We start from the raw sequence: 14,748 nt of genomic DNA, 5'->3' as shown, positions 1-14,748 counted from the left end.
TTAAATACACCAGTTGTTTAGGGACATTAGTTTAGAAACACCTTTTGTCTTGCAATTTCAAGTAGAAGATATGATTTTGTTGAACATATTTCTTTAACTGCTTTATTATCTTCACAAGTTTTTATTTTTTCTTGTCTATGTTTTCAGTGAGGGAAGGCAGGAAGTCAGAAATGATTTTGGGATGTGCTGCTTTCTCTGATGACGTTTGATTACAAAGCTGGGCCCACTTCTTAGCAAGAACATCACAGAGGATGTTTTCAACTCCATCCTCTTATTAGTCACTTCTTAGTTCTTGTAAATAATCTATGCAAGTACATCCTTAATACGTCATAGGCACTCTAATGAATAACTGGCAGTTCAGCTTTGAGAAATGTAGCTCAGAAATTTTTATATGCATTTTCTCATCATTGTGGCCCTTTTCTTTCCATTCTGTTTAATTTGTCTAAGGCAACTGCTTTGAATTTTAGAGCTTTGAATCAAAACACTTATTTTTTGCAGCTATTTAAAAATATATTTCTACCCCCAAAAGAGGGGCTTATTCAGAGAAGCAGGCTTTTAAAAATCAGGAAACATATATAAAAAGAAATCTATTAAACAGTGTTTGCCTGGGTTCCCACTGATATTTTTACTGAAATTTTTAGAAACTGTTGGTATTTTAATGAGGTTTTTTTTTCCATCCATCTGCTTCTTCAGCTTGATTTTGCAGAAAAGATATAAATCCTGCATTTATGACATCACAGTTTGTTGCCATGGAATTTACTATGCTATCACAAACACACTGTTATGATTACATGACAGCTTCAAATCAGAGGATAAAATATATTCTAAGTGAGAAAATATGTCTTTAAGTGAAGAAAATATAAATGGGATAAATAAATCACTCTTCTTAGGTGCTGAGCACCAGCCTGATGCTACACAGACACAGAATGAGGCATTTTTTACTTCACAGAGCTCCCAAGACCTGATGTAGACAGAGGCATTACAGAGGAGGCTTGCAATATGCCTGGCAGGAATATAGACGTCAACCAGTTATGAGACTGATAGTTGCAGTTGCGTTGGAGGAAGCGATTGATGAAAAAAGACAAAAAGAGATTGGAGAGACACTGGAGTTAGAGATACTCCATGCACTTCAGAAGCAAGAAGAGCTAAGGAAAAAAGAGAGTGAGTTTGTATATACAAAAGCAAAGTTGCTCCATCAGCGTGAGCAACTGTAGTGTGGAATGTACTTCTAGGGAGTTGGAGAGGGCAGCAAAGCAGTCAGAGGAGTCTGGGCAGGGCAGAAAGCACAGAGGGAGAGTCAGCGGATATTAGGGCAGAGGTGTAACCACAGCTCTGTTGTGCAAACTTTGAAGGGCTGACTGAACCCTGGCACAGAAAGGGTAGTGAGGAATTCAAAGGGATGAGCACTGTTCTTGATTTGTGAGAATAGGAAACGAGTCTGGGCAAATGAGAACAAAAAGAAAGAGGATAAGAGAGAAAGATTGTGGAAGTTGGTATAATGAGTGACTAAGGTACAAGTAAGGCTTTTAGTGGCAGAAATGAGAAAGAAAGGATAAATGCTGGAAAAACACAAAGGAAAAACAACAGGATTTTTCAGGAGTTTGGCTATGAAGAGAATTCAGATAGAGACACAGAGTACATGAAACCTCTCATGCAGATATAAATAGAGCTACAAAGGTATAACCTTACTGAATGCTTGGGATCCTGTCTGAGAACCCAAGAGAGGAAGATTAAGATACTGACTAAAATACTGAGAAGTATGAAAGCAGTGGATGGAAAACAAAGGCAGCCTGCATTTGAGATGATAACCAGAAAGTAGTCAGGGAGATATCAGTGTGGCAGTGGAGAGGAGTGGAAATGATGGGAAACTAGGGAAGGAGGTGCCTGAGTAACTGGAAGAGGAGCTGTGGGCCCAGCTGCCCTCCCACAGATAGAGCGTGATGTCTGTGCCATTTTCTACCCATTTTCTGCTTTTACTGTTGTGGTGAGTCCTGCAATTCCCTTGGGGAACAGAGTTCCCAACTAGTGAGTTCAAAATCTATTGAGTATTGGCACAATTGAAAATAGAAGTGGCAGGACAGTACTGTACATATACATTGCACATACATTACACGCACGTACACATGCCAGGGAACAGAATCTTTCTTCCCTCCTGTTCATAAGTAGGTTTATAAAAAGGCTTCATTCTGTGTGGCAGAAATTTTCCACCTTGGTGCTAGATGACTTTTATTAGTGCAGAATGATGAAACTATTTGCTAATACTTGTTAGGCAGCCAATGCAGAAAGCTGTAGCTATTTAGCATGAATAAACTGGACTATTCTTGCTTAAAACCTCTGACTTGGTTCAAAGCACACAGCCTACTTTACAGTGTCATACTTTACCCAGCTTCATGTGGTAGTGGCACTGCCACAGCCACATAGGGACAGCTTTTTAGCTGCTGTGAACTAACTATTGGTTCACTGACTTTAGCTACAGCTGTGCCAAGTCAAAACAGGAAAGAATCAGATCTGCCATAACTATACATTTATGGATTTCTGTGGTGGGGCATTGTGTATGCTGCCTCCAACTAGGAGCTCTTGCAGTGGGAAGTGGATCTGCACAGACAGCATTCAGTTCTTGTAATGCATCCTCAAAGAGTTATCCTGAAAACTTACTGGACAAGATGCACAAAATTAACTTGCTTGTCCTTTCCCCCAAGGATGGTAATACATGAAAAAAGTTATGTGCTTTATCAATAACAAAATGCAGACATAAAGTTTTGCAGGGCTGTTGAAATACCACTATAATACCTTTTTTTTTTAAAAAAAAAAGCATTCATTATACTTGGTCTCATATTAGCAACACATTCAAATGCTGGCACAAATTATTATTAATCCTTTTTGTGTTTTTGTAACAATGCTAACCATAATGAATTCATTTGGTACCAATATGTATGTCATAAGTAATTTATCAGATTTCCAACTCAATTCATTACTAATTACCTTTACCATTATTTTAAGGAGTTACCCAGATGTGTTTATTATAGAATTAAGGTAAATGACTGATGCTCAGAGGTTATGATTAGAGCAGCTCTACACAATTTGACAAAACCTTGTGTGCCTTTCCATATAAAGCACCTGCCAAGCCACACGTGCACCAGGTTTCTCAAATTCCTTGTCGCTCATTAATGCAGATGTAGCCCATATTTTAAAAGTCAATGTGTAGAAAGGAGATTTTTTTTCAAAAAAATGGCAGGCTTCCTCTTCAAAACCCACGAACTCTGTAACTGAAATTTTTAGTGACCCACTTGTTTACTGATTGAAATACTGTTGTCATATCACCTACAGGTTTTTTCCACCCACTTCAGTACACCACTTTGACATAGAAATAACATGTCTAAAAATGTATTTTCACAAAATTGTACAATTTAGGAATGAGAAAGGCCTATTACTTCAAGCTAACTTCCTGCCTTTGTCAGATTGTTGCCTACTTTAAAGTAGGGTTTAGTAGGATTAATTCACTCCAGTTTTGAAATTCTCCAAGGAGTCTAACCACTTCCCCAGGGGAACTATTCCAAAACCTAATATGTCACAATGTCAGTTCATAATTCAACCTAATTGCTGCATATTTGGTGTTTACATCCTTTGGATATTTGAAGACATTTACCATGGTTGTTCTGCTACTTATTTCTGCAGGCAAGTGGGTAGGAATTTTAATAAATTATTTAATAAACATTGGACAACTTTGTTTACAAACTATCTGGGGAACATCTGATACCTTTTGCTAACTACGTATTTGGGTTATGTGGTGGAAGAAGGTGGGGTGTGTGGGGGGGGAGACTACCAGGAGGTGGAATGACTGGTTTGCTACATTTAAAAGGCTGTATCCAGCTCATCAAAGAGTGAAGAGGAGAAAAAGACAGCTTCTTTGTTTAGCTTTGTTAGCTTCTTTGCCTTTAGTCCTAGATTTCAAAGGTGCAGGAAGTCTAGACTTTGGAGCTCATGCTAATCCAGGACTTCATCTGCATTTTTATATGTATTATTTCTGCTCACAAAATTAGAGTTATGTAGTTTCTTGCACCTAAAGTCTTTAGGTGATCCAGGTGCATATTTTATCCATGCTCAGAATACCTGCAAGGCACGTTTCTTCTTTGACTGTGCCTTGTACAGAACCACAGAATCACCTAGTTGTTTTGGTATAATGTTGGGCAAGTGTATAGGGTGGTGAGTACTGGATGTGAGTACTAAAAATGAAGCCCATATTTACTTCAATGCTCTATTCTATTCTTTCAATAATATCCAGGACTTATGTAGCATCCATATCTAAATATCAGTTGGGCTTACATGCCTTGATGCTTTTGAAAAGCCTAACATGCCTTTGTCTGCTCTTTTAAATGTCTAAAAAAAAAAAAAAATCACATCTTAGTTAATCTTACTAGCATTTTTGGCATACTAATCTGTTTTGATTTCTTTCTCTTCTCAGATTAATTTTTTCCTTTCTCCCTTTCTATTTACAGTGGTTTACATAAGCCAGAATAAGCACATACCATAAGAAAGAGATTGTTCTCTTTCATGCATCCTTTCCTATTGATGTGCTGCAGTATTTAATACTGTATTGAATGAAGCGGGTAAATATTTATGGAGACTTAAGTGATCCATAAATTACTTATATTTTAGCTTTTTAAGTGTAACAATTTAGCTTTCTAAATGTAAAAATACTGTGAATACTTTGAAAATAGAGTATTTTTCAAATATGGTGTTACAATTTCATGGCAAGGCAATTGTAGTTCAATGCCTCTATACACTTTTCACAAACAGTATGTTACCGAAACTATTTCCAAACAATGACCCTTCCAGAAAATTGCCCTCAAAGAGAGACTTCTTTGTGCTGATTAGAAATAGGAACATAAAACCAACAACATTAGAACACTCCAGGAACCAGACTGTCTATTTTATAAGAAATTTTGTAACCTAGAAAGAACTTTGCCCTAAAACACCCAACTAAAAAAACGTCCTGAAAAACAAAATCCTGCTTCACTGCGAGTGCTGGCAGAAAGGAATTAAGAGTTTATTTTTGATTTACCATGTCTTTTATTCAACCACTTAATTTATAAAAGATAAGGAAATCCCATAATGAAAGTTATGTCAATGTTGTGCCTTCTGGACTTAATGCCCCTCTCACAGTCTTACATTTTTTACTCCTGTGTAACCACTGCTTAAGACTTTTACCAGGGTAAGCATGAAGAGAATTGGGCTGTTTGCTTTCAGTGATTTTCAGTAGTTGTACAAAAAACTCTAGTTTCTTCAGTACTCTCAAACTTTTTTTTTTTTTAATAGATAGTTTTAGTATATATGTCTGTCCGGAGACTTTGCAAAAATAGAGCACTGAACTTTGCATCTTGTATTAATCTCTGGTGAATTATTATCTCCTTGCTGCTTTCTCAGACAGCTCTGTGGGTAATGTTAGATTCTGTCCTTGGACTGAATTGTTAAAATGTGGTTTCAGGTCTAGAATAGTGCCTGCTGCTTGGTCAGCTGCCAGTAGCTCCCCCAGCTCCTCTTGATCCTGGTGCCCACTTTGCCTATGGACCTCTGAGCAATTGTAGTGCCTGGATATGCGATACTCAAAGGACTAATGGGATCTGGCTATATGCTTGATACTGCTCTTCTGGGCAGGATTACACAAACCTAATACTTATGAAGTCTTAGGTTCTAACCACCTCCCCCCCCCCCCCCCCAAAGATATATAATATAGCCATATGTTTTCTGATGTGATCCTGTTTATTTACAAGGTAACATTCAAATTCCCAGAACTGAATAAAGGTCAAACAAGAGAAAGTATTTTCTTTGCTCACAGATACAAGCATTTTTTTCAGCCAATGCTGTGTCCCACAAATTCCATGAGTTGGCTTTCTTTCAAACCCCTAAGTACTTGTCTTGCTGGCTTTATGGGTTCTTTGCTTGCATCTGGCTGCTTCTGCCCATAAACATGTGCATACTTTTACCAAAAAATATGCAGTTTAGATGAATTTATAGACATCTCCCAGCAAAAGTCCTTCACCATCTAGCTCAGCTTCTGATTCAATTTGCATATGGCCAGAGTTTTGGGTAGTGACTCATTTGTTTCAGCTGTCTTATGTGCCTTATACTAAAAAGGACTATAATTGCTTCTTCTGTTTGCCCTATATGAGGAGGCCTGTTAACAGCATCAGTGATGTTTCACTCAACCTTCACCATAATACTAAATCTGTGCTTAAGGAGGACTGGATTATCCTGTAACAGATCACAACTGCATAGCCTGCCATAAAACTGCAACACAGTTTAATTTATGCCCTTATCCATTTTCATCCTAGTGGTTTTCTTGGAGCAGTCCTCAGAAAAGAAATTCTGTGGCATCAAGTGAAAAGGAAAGACTACCTCTGAGTTAAAGTTCACCTTTTATTTGTTCTGCAAAGCATGGGATAATAGACACAACTGTTTCTTGTTCAATCAATTGCTTGATGAGTCAATGAGATATGAGATTACCAATAAATGCAACTTTACACTGTTTTATTTCATCACTTCCCATGTCAGTAAGGTATTGTATTGGTTGTAGCTGGCAAAGTGTTGGCAGCGGGAGGCTGCAGAGTGGCCTCTGTGGGAGGAAACCAGGGGCTGCCCTGTGCCCAGCTGGCTCCAATGGATCCATGGCAGGACACAGCTGAGCCCATCAGCCAAGCTGGTGGCACCTCTGGGAAACATGTTTAAGAAAGGGAAAAACCACTGGACAGGCAGAGGAGGAGGGAACGAAAGAGTGAGAAACAGAAGAGGGAACACCATGTTCTTGGGCCTAAATTTATAAGACCAAATTGCACCTATATTCCTGTACTAGGGACATCCTGTTGGCTAGAAAGTCATCTGTATAGAAGCCATGGTTGGGGTGCTGAGGGGTGAGCTACCTGCTGCTATGCAGTTGGAAACAAAAAGTAAAGGCTTTTAGGCAGAGCCAGAATAGCTGAGTCTCCAGTCATAGCTCTGCATGGTTTACCTCCTGCAGTTCTTTTTGATTTGTACTGGTGAAAGATAGAAGATAATTAAATTTTGCCTACATGTATGCTACAGAGAAATAATTGTTCAGTAGCTGCAGAAAACAAATTCACTTCTGTACATGCAGACAAATAGTTTCTGTAGGCGGGCCTTGGCCAGGACACAGGATCTTAGTGCTTTCAGACTGTGGAAATATAGATCTATGTCGTGGTTTAGCCCCAGCCAGCAACTAAGCACCACACAGCCGCTCGCTCACTCCCCCTACCCCGATGGGATGGGGGAGAGAATCGGAGGAGTAAGAGGGAGAAACACTCCTGGGTTGAGATAAGAACAGTTTAATAATTGAAATAAAGTAAAATAGTAATGATAATAATACCAATATAATAATGATAATAATAATAATAATATACAAAGTGATGCACAACGCAATTGCTCACCACCCGCCGACCGATACCCAGACAGTTCCCGAGCAGCAATCGCCGCTCCCCAGCCAACCCCCCCAGTTTATATACTGAGTATGATGTCATATGGTATGGAATAGCCCTTTGGTCAGTTTGGATCAACTATTCTGGCTGTGCCCCCCTCCCAGTTTCTTGTGCGCCTGGCAGAGCATGGGAAGCTGAAAAGTCCTTGACTAACATAAGAACTACTTAGCAACAACTAAAAACATCAGTGTGTTATCAACATTCTTCTCCTACTAAATCCAAAACACAGCACTATGCCTGCTACTAGGAAGAAAATTAACTCTATCCCAGCTGAAACCAGGACAATCTATTTATCTATTTCTACCTTATATTGTAGTTATAACCAATAAAAAAGAGGTCAGAATGTCAGATGCAAAAGGTTCGGATATGACATAGAATAGGCTGAATTTAACACCTATGCTTTAAGTCAAGACTGAAGTTAAAAATAAAATTCATGTTATATATTGATCAGCAATCATGTTAAACAAAAACTCCTTCCCAATAAGATGGCATTTTATTGATTATTGTCACTTAAAGTATATTTCAAAGCGGATATATAACTGTTAGTTATGAAAATATATGCATTCTTTTTCAAGTAATTTGTGCAGAGCATCCTTGAAGCTTTACTGAAAACTGCTTTCCTTCTTTCTCTTCCTGAACACAGACATTTATTTGTGACGCTTACCTCTATTCCCAGTATAACTTGGCTATCACTATGAAGAATTCAATTGCGTAAGTTCAGTGGGAACCTAAATGAAATCTCCTTGTAGATGGAATAGTTCTGAGAATGTCTTTATCCTTTGAGCTGGGACACTGTCCTATGTAATTTTTTTAATTAAGTCTGTTTACTTTTGCCTTAACAGTTCTGGAACTTTTGTTCAGGCCAAAAACAAAGTCAACCCCATTCAGGCCTTTTTTGTTTCATTTTCTGATGGTCCTGTAATAAAACAGAAAAGGTTTTTCAAAAATCTGTTTGTTATAACTTCACCCTAATTCCTGCCATACAGGAGATGGATCTCAATGTCTCAAAACACAGAAAGTTCCTGAGGATCTCAGGGATTTAAAAGAATTAACACTGCTATTTAAAATATCTAGCCAGCCTTCCTATACAAAGAAAACAAAAATAAACAAAGTGCTTTAAGAAATCTATAATAAGAAGAACCTTTTGTTTTATTTGTTCTTCCTTCATCCAGATTTTATCCTGTTTCTTCTTTCTTGCTTGGTGTAAATCTGAAAAAGAGCTGAAAGAACAGCATGGAAAATATTTGTGTGTTACCTTAGTAAACTCCAAGCAACATATCCAATCCGGTTCTATAGAGCCTAACACAATGTAAGGCATGGGACAGCAGTTCAGTTATGCTATCCTTTTTGTTGTTGCTAAGGCTGTTTCCTGACTCTATTTCCCCCACCTCACCTTTTGTGTTCTGAGCACTAATAAAGAGTTTTATCTAAAATTAAGAAACACACCAAATATATCAGAAATTCTAGCATCATTGGATATCCGTGGTACCACAATTGTTTGGTTATCCACTTAGTACACTTATCTAGATATAATATGGTTCAGTCATCACGGTATGTAAGACAAACACAACAAATGAGAGGCAGATAATTTAGAGATCCGCTTTAGTAATGAGACACAAATAAGCTGATATTTCTTCTATCATTAAGAGTTGTGGTTAGAGCAGTGATAAATCTGCCAGTTTCTCAGTTTCTTGAAGGATTGATCTAAACATTTTTACTTACTTGTACTATACAAGTTTTGAGTTAAAGCAAAAGCCTAGTGTGAAATAAATGTTGAATTTTATTAATATATCTTAATTAAAATACATATGGCCAACTCATTATAAGACAGTTTCTAGGTAAAAATCAAGAACATTGACCAGGGGAACTGATTTAAAAGACTTTCTGATTTTTGTGGTAGAGCTTCTCTGAATTCTGTGCTTGTAGTTCAGAAAAGCACATCCCTGCTGCCTGGAGGTTTTATGAACATTTTACAGATTCAGTGGTTTTAACAAGAAAATCACAACTGCACAACTTGATTTGGTGGAATATTTTTAAACATAGTTTCTGTCTAAGTTACACCAGGAGGTGTCAAGGTCTTTGAATATTCAGTCTGATCTATTCTTACTTTGTACTGTTGTATGGTCCTCAGGTCATTTCACGGTAACTGTCTGGTTTTCATCTTAATTTAAATTTTTTTTGGGTAAAATTTTGATATTTCTCATATTTAGCATCTAAAGCATCTCTATTGGTCATGGAGCAAGGTGACATCCAACATGAGTAATGGCAAAAGAATCAGCCCTGAGCACTGAAAACTGTAATATGATACAGACCTAATTAATGGAACTCTAGAGATATATGGACACAATATTAGATACCATTGGGGAGGAAAAAAACACATTTTATTCAAGAGAGTGTTGTGGTTTAGCCCCAGTCGTCAACCAAGCACCACACAGCCGCTCGCTCACCCTCCCCTCCCCGGTGGGATGAGGGAGAGAATCGGAAGAACAAAAGTAAGAAAACTCATGGGTTGAAATAAGAACAGTTTAATAATTCAAATAAAACAATAACAATAACAATAACAATAATAAGTTGTAATGAAAACAATGAGAGAGAGAGAAACAAAACCCAGGAAAAAAAAATGATGCAACTGCTCACCACCTGCCGACTGATGCCCAGCCAGTTCCCAAGCAGTGATCACTGCTCCCCGGCCAACTCCCCACAGTTTATATACTGAGCATGACGTCATATGGTATGGAGTAGCCCTTTGGTCAGTTTGGATCAACTATTCTGGCTGTGCCCCCTCCCAGTTTCTTGTGCACCTGGCAGAGCATGGGGAGCTGAAAAGTCCTTGACTAGCATAAGCAGTACTCAGCAACAACTAAAAACATCAGTGTGTTATCAACATTCTTCTCCTACTAAATGCAAAACACAGCACTATGCCTGCTACTAGGAAGAAAATTAACTCTATCCCAGTTGAAAACAGGACAGAGAGTAAGAAGTATGAAAGACTATAAACTTCCAATGTGTCCCAGTTAAGCAGCTCATGCTGAAGGTCTTATCTGTAGAAAGATAAGTAAATAAAATGTCCAAAATTCTAAAAGAATTTAAGAATAATTCACCCTAAAATTAACCAAAAACTTTACCCCAAAGTAGTTAGTGATATTTGTGCAGTGTTTACCAAGATAGTATCTGCATCTCTGATGTGTCTGGAAATGCAATTAATTAATAGCAATATATAAATTATTTAAATGTTATTTTCATATACATAAACAATAATAAGAAGGGAGCATCCAAAAATCCCATTCAAAATGGAGCATAGATAAACTCTGCCTATGTTGCAGATAATTTAACAATCCCTGTATTTTTCCATCACCGTCAAGGTGCATAAATCTACTAAACTTCTCCCTGACTGGCCTGCAAGTTTCCCAGGTGCCTAACTTCAGTTGTCCGCATTGTCTCAAAGATATAGTAAGGACATAAATGCCCATGTCGTGCTCTAACTCCACTGCTGTATAGGCTCCAGTGGGGAGGCTGCCTAGGTTTTTCCTAAGTAGTCGAAGTAGTCCAATAATTTGTCATGGCCTTGTGGTTGATTTCAAAAAGTGTCTTCATAAGGTGACCTCTTGCTTAGGAAGTTGTTCTCATGCTCTCCTGATCCTGACAAGATGTGAACCATTTGAATATGTAGAAATTTGGGTGCAATGCTCTTTTGTCAAAATTGCAAATGCAGATATGGGACCAGAAGAAGATCAGGCTATAAGGCTCTAATTCAAACTTAAGAAGAGACTGAGACTTTTGATATTTACACCTAGCTGGATTCTTCTATTTTATTTTTGTACATCCCCAGTCTGTCCCCTCCAAGGGGAGAGCTATTTGTCCTTTTGGCCCTCTTACTTTTGTATTTTTTGAAAGGTGAAGAGTGCATGCTTGAACCTGCTGGGTAAGTGACTTGCCTGAGCCATATGGGAGCTGTGACTCAAATCACTCAGACTGACAGGGGCCCAGGACCTTCCTGATGGCCCTTCCTCTGTCTGGAAACGGCTCCTACAAGACCACATGCTTATGGTCTCTACACAATCAGTGGAGACATAGACAGCTAATTTAGTTGGACTGAATCTCTTACAAGATGTCCTCAAGATCCCAACTTTTCTCCACTGATTTTATGGGAATGTGGGAAATTATTTTAGAAGGACAGGATCACCCCTCTTGAGTCACTAAGATGCAGGCAATTCCTAAGCCAGGCACTTATCACTGAATCCCACCCAGTGCTAACATCAATAGATCTGGAAGCAAACGCTACTTTTGTGGTATTTTGGTGTGACACACTGAGTCACAAATGGCAATTTTTTTAATGGTACCTTTCAAAAATCTGCTTTCCAGTTTAGTATTGGTTTATGATAATTTTCCAAATTAATTATTTAATTATTTATTGCTTTATTTTCTTAATGAAGAAAACAGAAGCGGAAATCCCTCAGCTGAGTTCAGCAGTGCCATTTTATGAGCTCACAAGCTTAAAAGCTACAGTGCATGTGCTTCAAATGACAGCTTTTCCAACTGCTCTCTTGGAGGTAAGGATGGTGACTGAGAGATGGGTACACCACCACTGGTTGTCTGATGGCAAGAGCCCTTCCCTGTGCTGTACTGCACGCAATGTGTCGCGTTGTCATACTATCTGTTGCCTTTGATCAGCCTTAGAACATTAACTCCCTTATGGACAACACCCAGATGTGATCATCCAACCTCCAGATTTGGATTTTGAAAATTCTTAATTAGGGCAAAATATTCCTGTATGTCCACCCTGTATGATGCAGCTCTCACTGATGTAGATGGGTATTGCATATTTTAAACATCTATAGCCCCTTTTCCCTGGCTATTTTCTTTAGCAGATACATGGGCTGCTGTGTCACACAAACGGACTGACTCAGCTATAACTTGACCTGCATTGACCCTGTAGTTCTCAGTCTGAAGGACATAGTTAAGGAATAACTAAAACACAGACAAAGCGTATCTGCTTACTGGATTATTTTGCCCAGATTTACAATACTTAGGACACTTGATGGAAAGTGCATTTTCTGTGTATTCACACACTTATAAACTGTAGCACTGCAAATCTTTCTATACTTTCCTTGCCAGTATGTGAGCCTTGATTTGAAGGAGCTGGCTTTAGGGGTTACTTCATTCCCCTTGTGTCTGCTATGAATCTGCAGTGTGGCTCCTCCACTGAAACTGCCAACAAGATCACAACTGCCTATGTGAATTATAACTACATGACTGAAAAGGGTGTATTCTCACCATATCAGCAAATGTTATGGATGGCTTTGTAGTATGGTCATACGTAAAGTGGACTGAGATTGCCAATTTATTTCATCAAAAAGCAGCAATGATTTATATTCATCATCCAAAAGCTGCAGAAGCCTGAGTGAAAGCATTGATGAAAATGCTGCCAAGCCACTGACCCATCAGTTCCCACAGCCGTTTGGACTGCTGTACAGGCCACTGCAAACTGCTTGATAGCAGTTGGCACCCCATGGCACATGTAAGACAGAGGTGACAGCCTTGCGTGTGACAGCCTTGTGTAAGACAGCCTTTGTGGGGCATGGAAACGTACAGGGGGACACATCTCAGGGAATGAAAGGGTTTGTTTTTAACACCATTTGGGCATCTAACTATTTGCCTAAGCACCTCTCTCTTGTTGTTTTCAGTAGGAATTAGGCACTTAGACATCTGTTTGTGTTTTAGCAGCTGAAATATTGAAGAAGAAAGCAAAAGCTTCTTATCCTGCAGTGATGAGCAGGTTGCCTAGCTTCCTGGGTGAGATCCTCTGAAATCAGTAAAGCTTCATGTAGACGAAAGGACCTGCTTGCTAAATATGTCTACAGACTCAAGGCCTCTGAGGGGGAAAAGCTGAAGGAAAGGACTGGACACAGAACAAACAGGGAATCCTACTCCCAGCTGCCAAAATTGCAAATCTGGAAGCCTTATTCGTGACTCAGAATTATCCATTATCCAGACATTCTTCACATGTGCTGCATATACTCCTAGGGTAGAGCTTTTAAAATGGGGACAGGGAAACCTGAACATTTCCTGGGGTTCATTGGAAAGAAAAGGTTATTACAGTTTTTATTTATTCCTCTTGAATAATATGTCTTTAGATAAAAGTTATCCTTGAAAATGCATGAAATACAAACAAAAGATAAAAAAAAAGCTGAAAAAAATGTATGTCATTGCAGCTGTGTTGGAATCAGAATGGTTCTGTGATGGACTAATGAAAGATATGTGAATAATTCGTTTCATATTTTTTTCATGCTTTAAGGCCATGTAAAACATCTATTATAACATTTGAGCACAGTCTCTGTTGTATCTTCACATTTCCCTTGTCAGATTCTATTATTTCCATTGTACAGCTGAGCAATAAAATCAGCCAGCAACCCAAGGCAGATTTACCCTGCTTTTGTGCCATTTTTAGCACTTAAGTCAGAAACTCAGTCCTTGTGAGGAAGGCCTCAGGAGGGGAAGTCAGGCATTGCCAGAAGGTGCTTGAGATGTACCTGGGTTTTATCAGCATCCAGGACGGCCTGTCTCTCCATCCCTCTGAGGGGCATAGGGCAACTGGACTCCAGGGAAGACTGTTAAGTGCCATGAGTTGGATGAGATAAAAGTGAATCTCAGGGATTTGCCCACGGTTGAACAAGACACTTGAGGCAGGCCTCCTAAGTTCCTTACCGTTAACCTAGCTGCTTCTGCTAGCTGTTTTCTGAGAGAAATATGTCCTTTCATAAAGCTCAACACAATCTATATGTATTATCAGCTTGCCCGGATGTCTTTGAATTGGCACTGATACAGAGACAGGAGAACATAATAAGCTGTTCTCCAGCTACCAGACTATATGCTGTTGCAAATATATGTTATTCAGTACAATTCAGCATCTTGGTACAACTGGAAGTCTGTTACTGGCTTGCACACAGTGTGTGTCTTTTTAAAGGCAGATAAACTGTAGGCTGCTCAGATTTTATAAATATGTTTTTCCCAGCTGAAATAAAAGCTGGCCAAAATTCAGGCTCACAGAGACACCAATTTAAGTCCCAAATAAGTCTTTAAGTTATGTTATTTCAGATTTATATGCATGTAAACAGGAATAGAATTTAGATTATTATGTTTAACCATGTTCAGAGAAGGGCAACAAAGCTGGTGAAGGGTCTGGAGCACAGGCCTTATGAGGAGCGGCTGAGGGAGCTGGGGTTGTTTAGCCTGGAGAAGAGGAGGCTGAGGGGAGACC

The 14,748-nt window shown here is 38.9% G+C and overlaps 1 protein-coding gene across 1 annotated transcript in view; it reads left to right on the top strand.

The window, feature by feature from the left end:
* Positions 1-1,031: 1,031 nt before the first annotated feature.
* LOC104026395 (molybdopterin synthase catalytic subunit) overlaps positions 1,032-14,748 on the top strand; it is a 119,458-nt gene continuing 105,741 nt past the window's right edge. The window contains 1 exon segment of the mRNA XM_075725538.1: positions 1,032-1,161. Coding sequence (XP_075581653.1) covers positions 1,032-1,161 — 130 coding nt within the window.

Source organism: Pelecanus crispus, chromosome W (assembly GCF_030463565.1).
Source record: "Pelecanus crispus isolate bPelCri1 chromosome W, bPelCri1.pri, whole genome shotgun sequence".
Classification (NCBI taxonomy): Eukaryota; Metazoa; Chordata; class Aves; order Pelecaniformes; family Pelecanidae; genus Pelecanus; species Pelecanus crispus.
The sequence above is the reverse complement of the archived record's forward strand: the minus strand, read 5'-3'. Positions and strand labels throughout refer to the sequence as shown.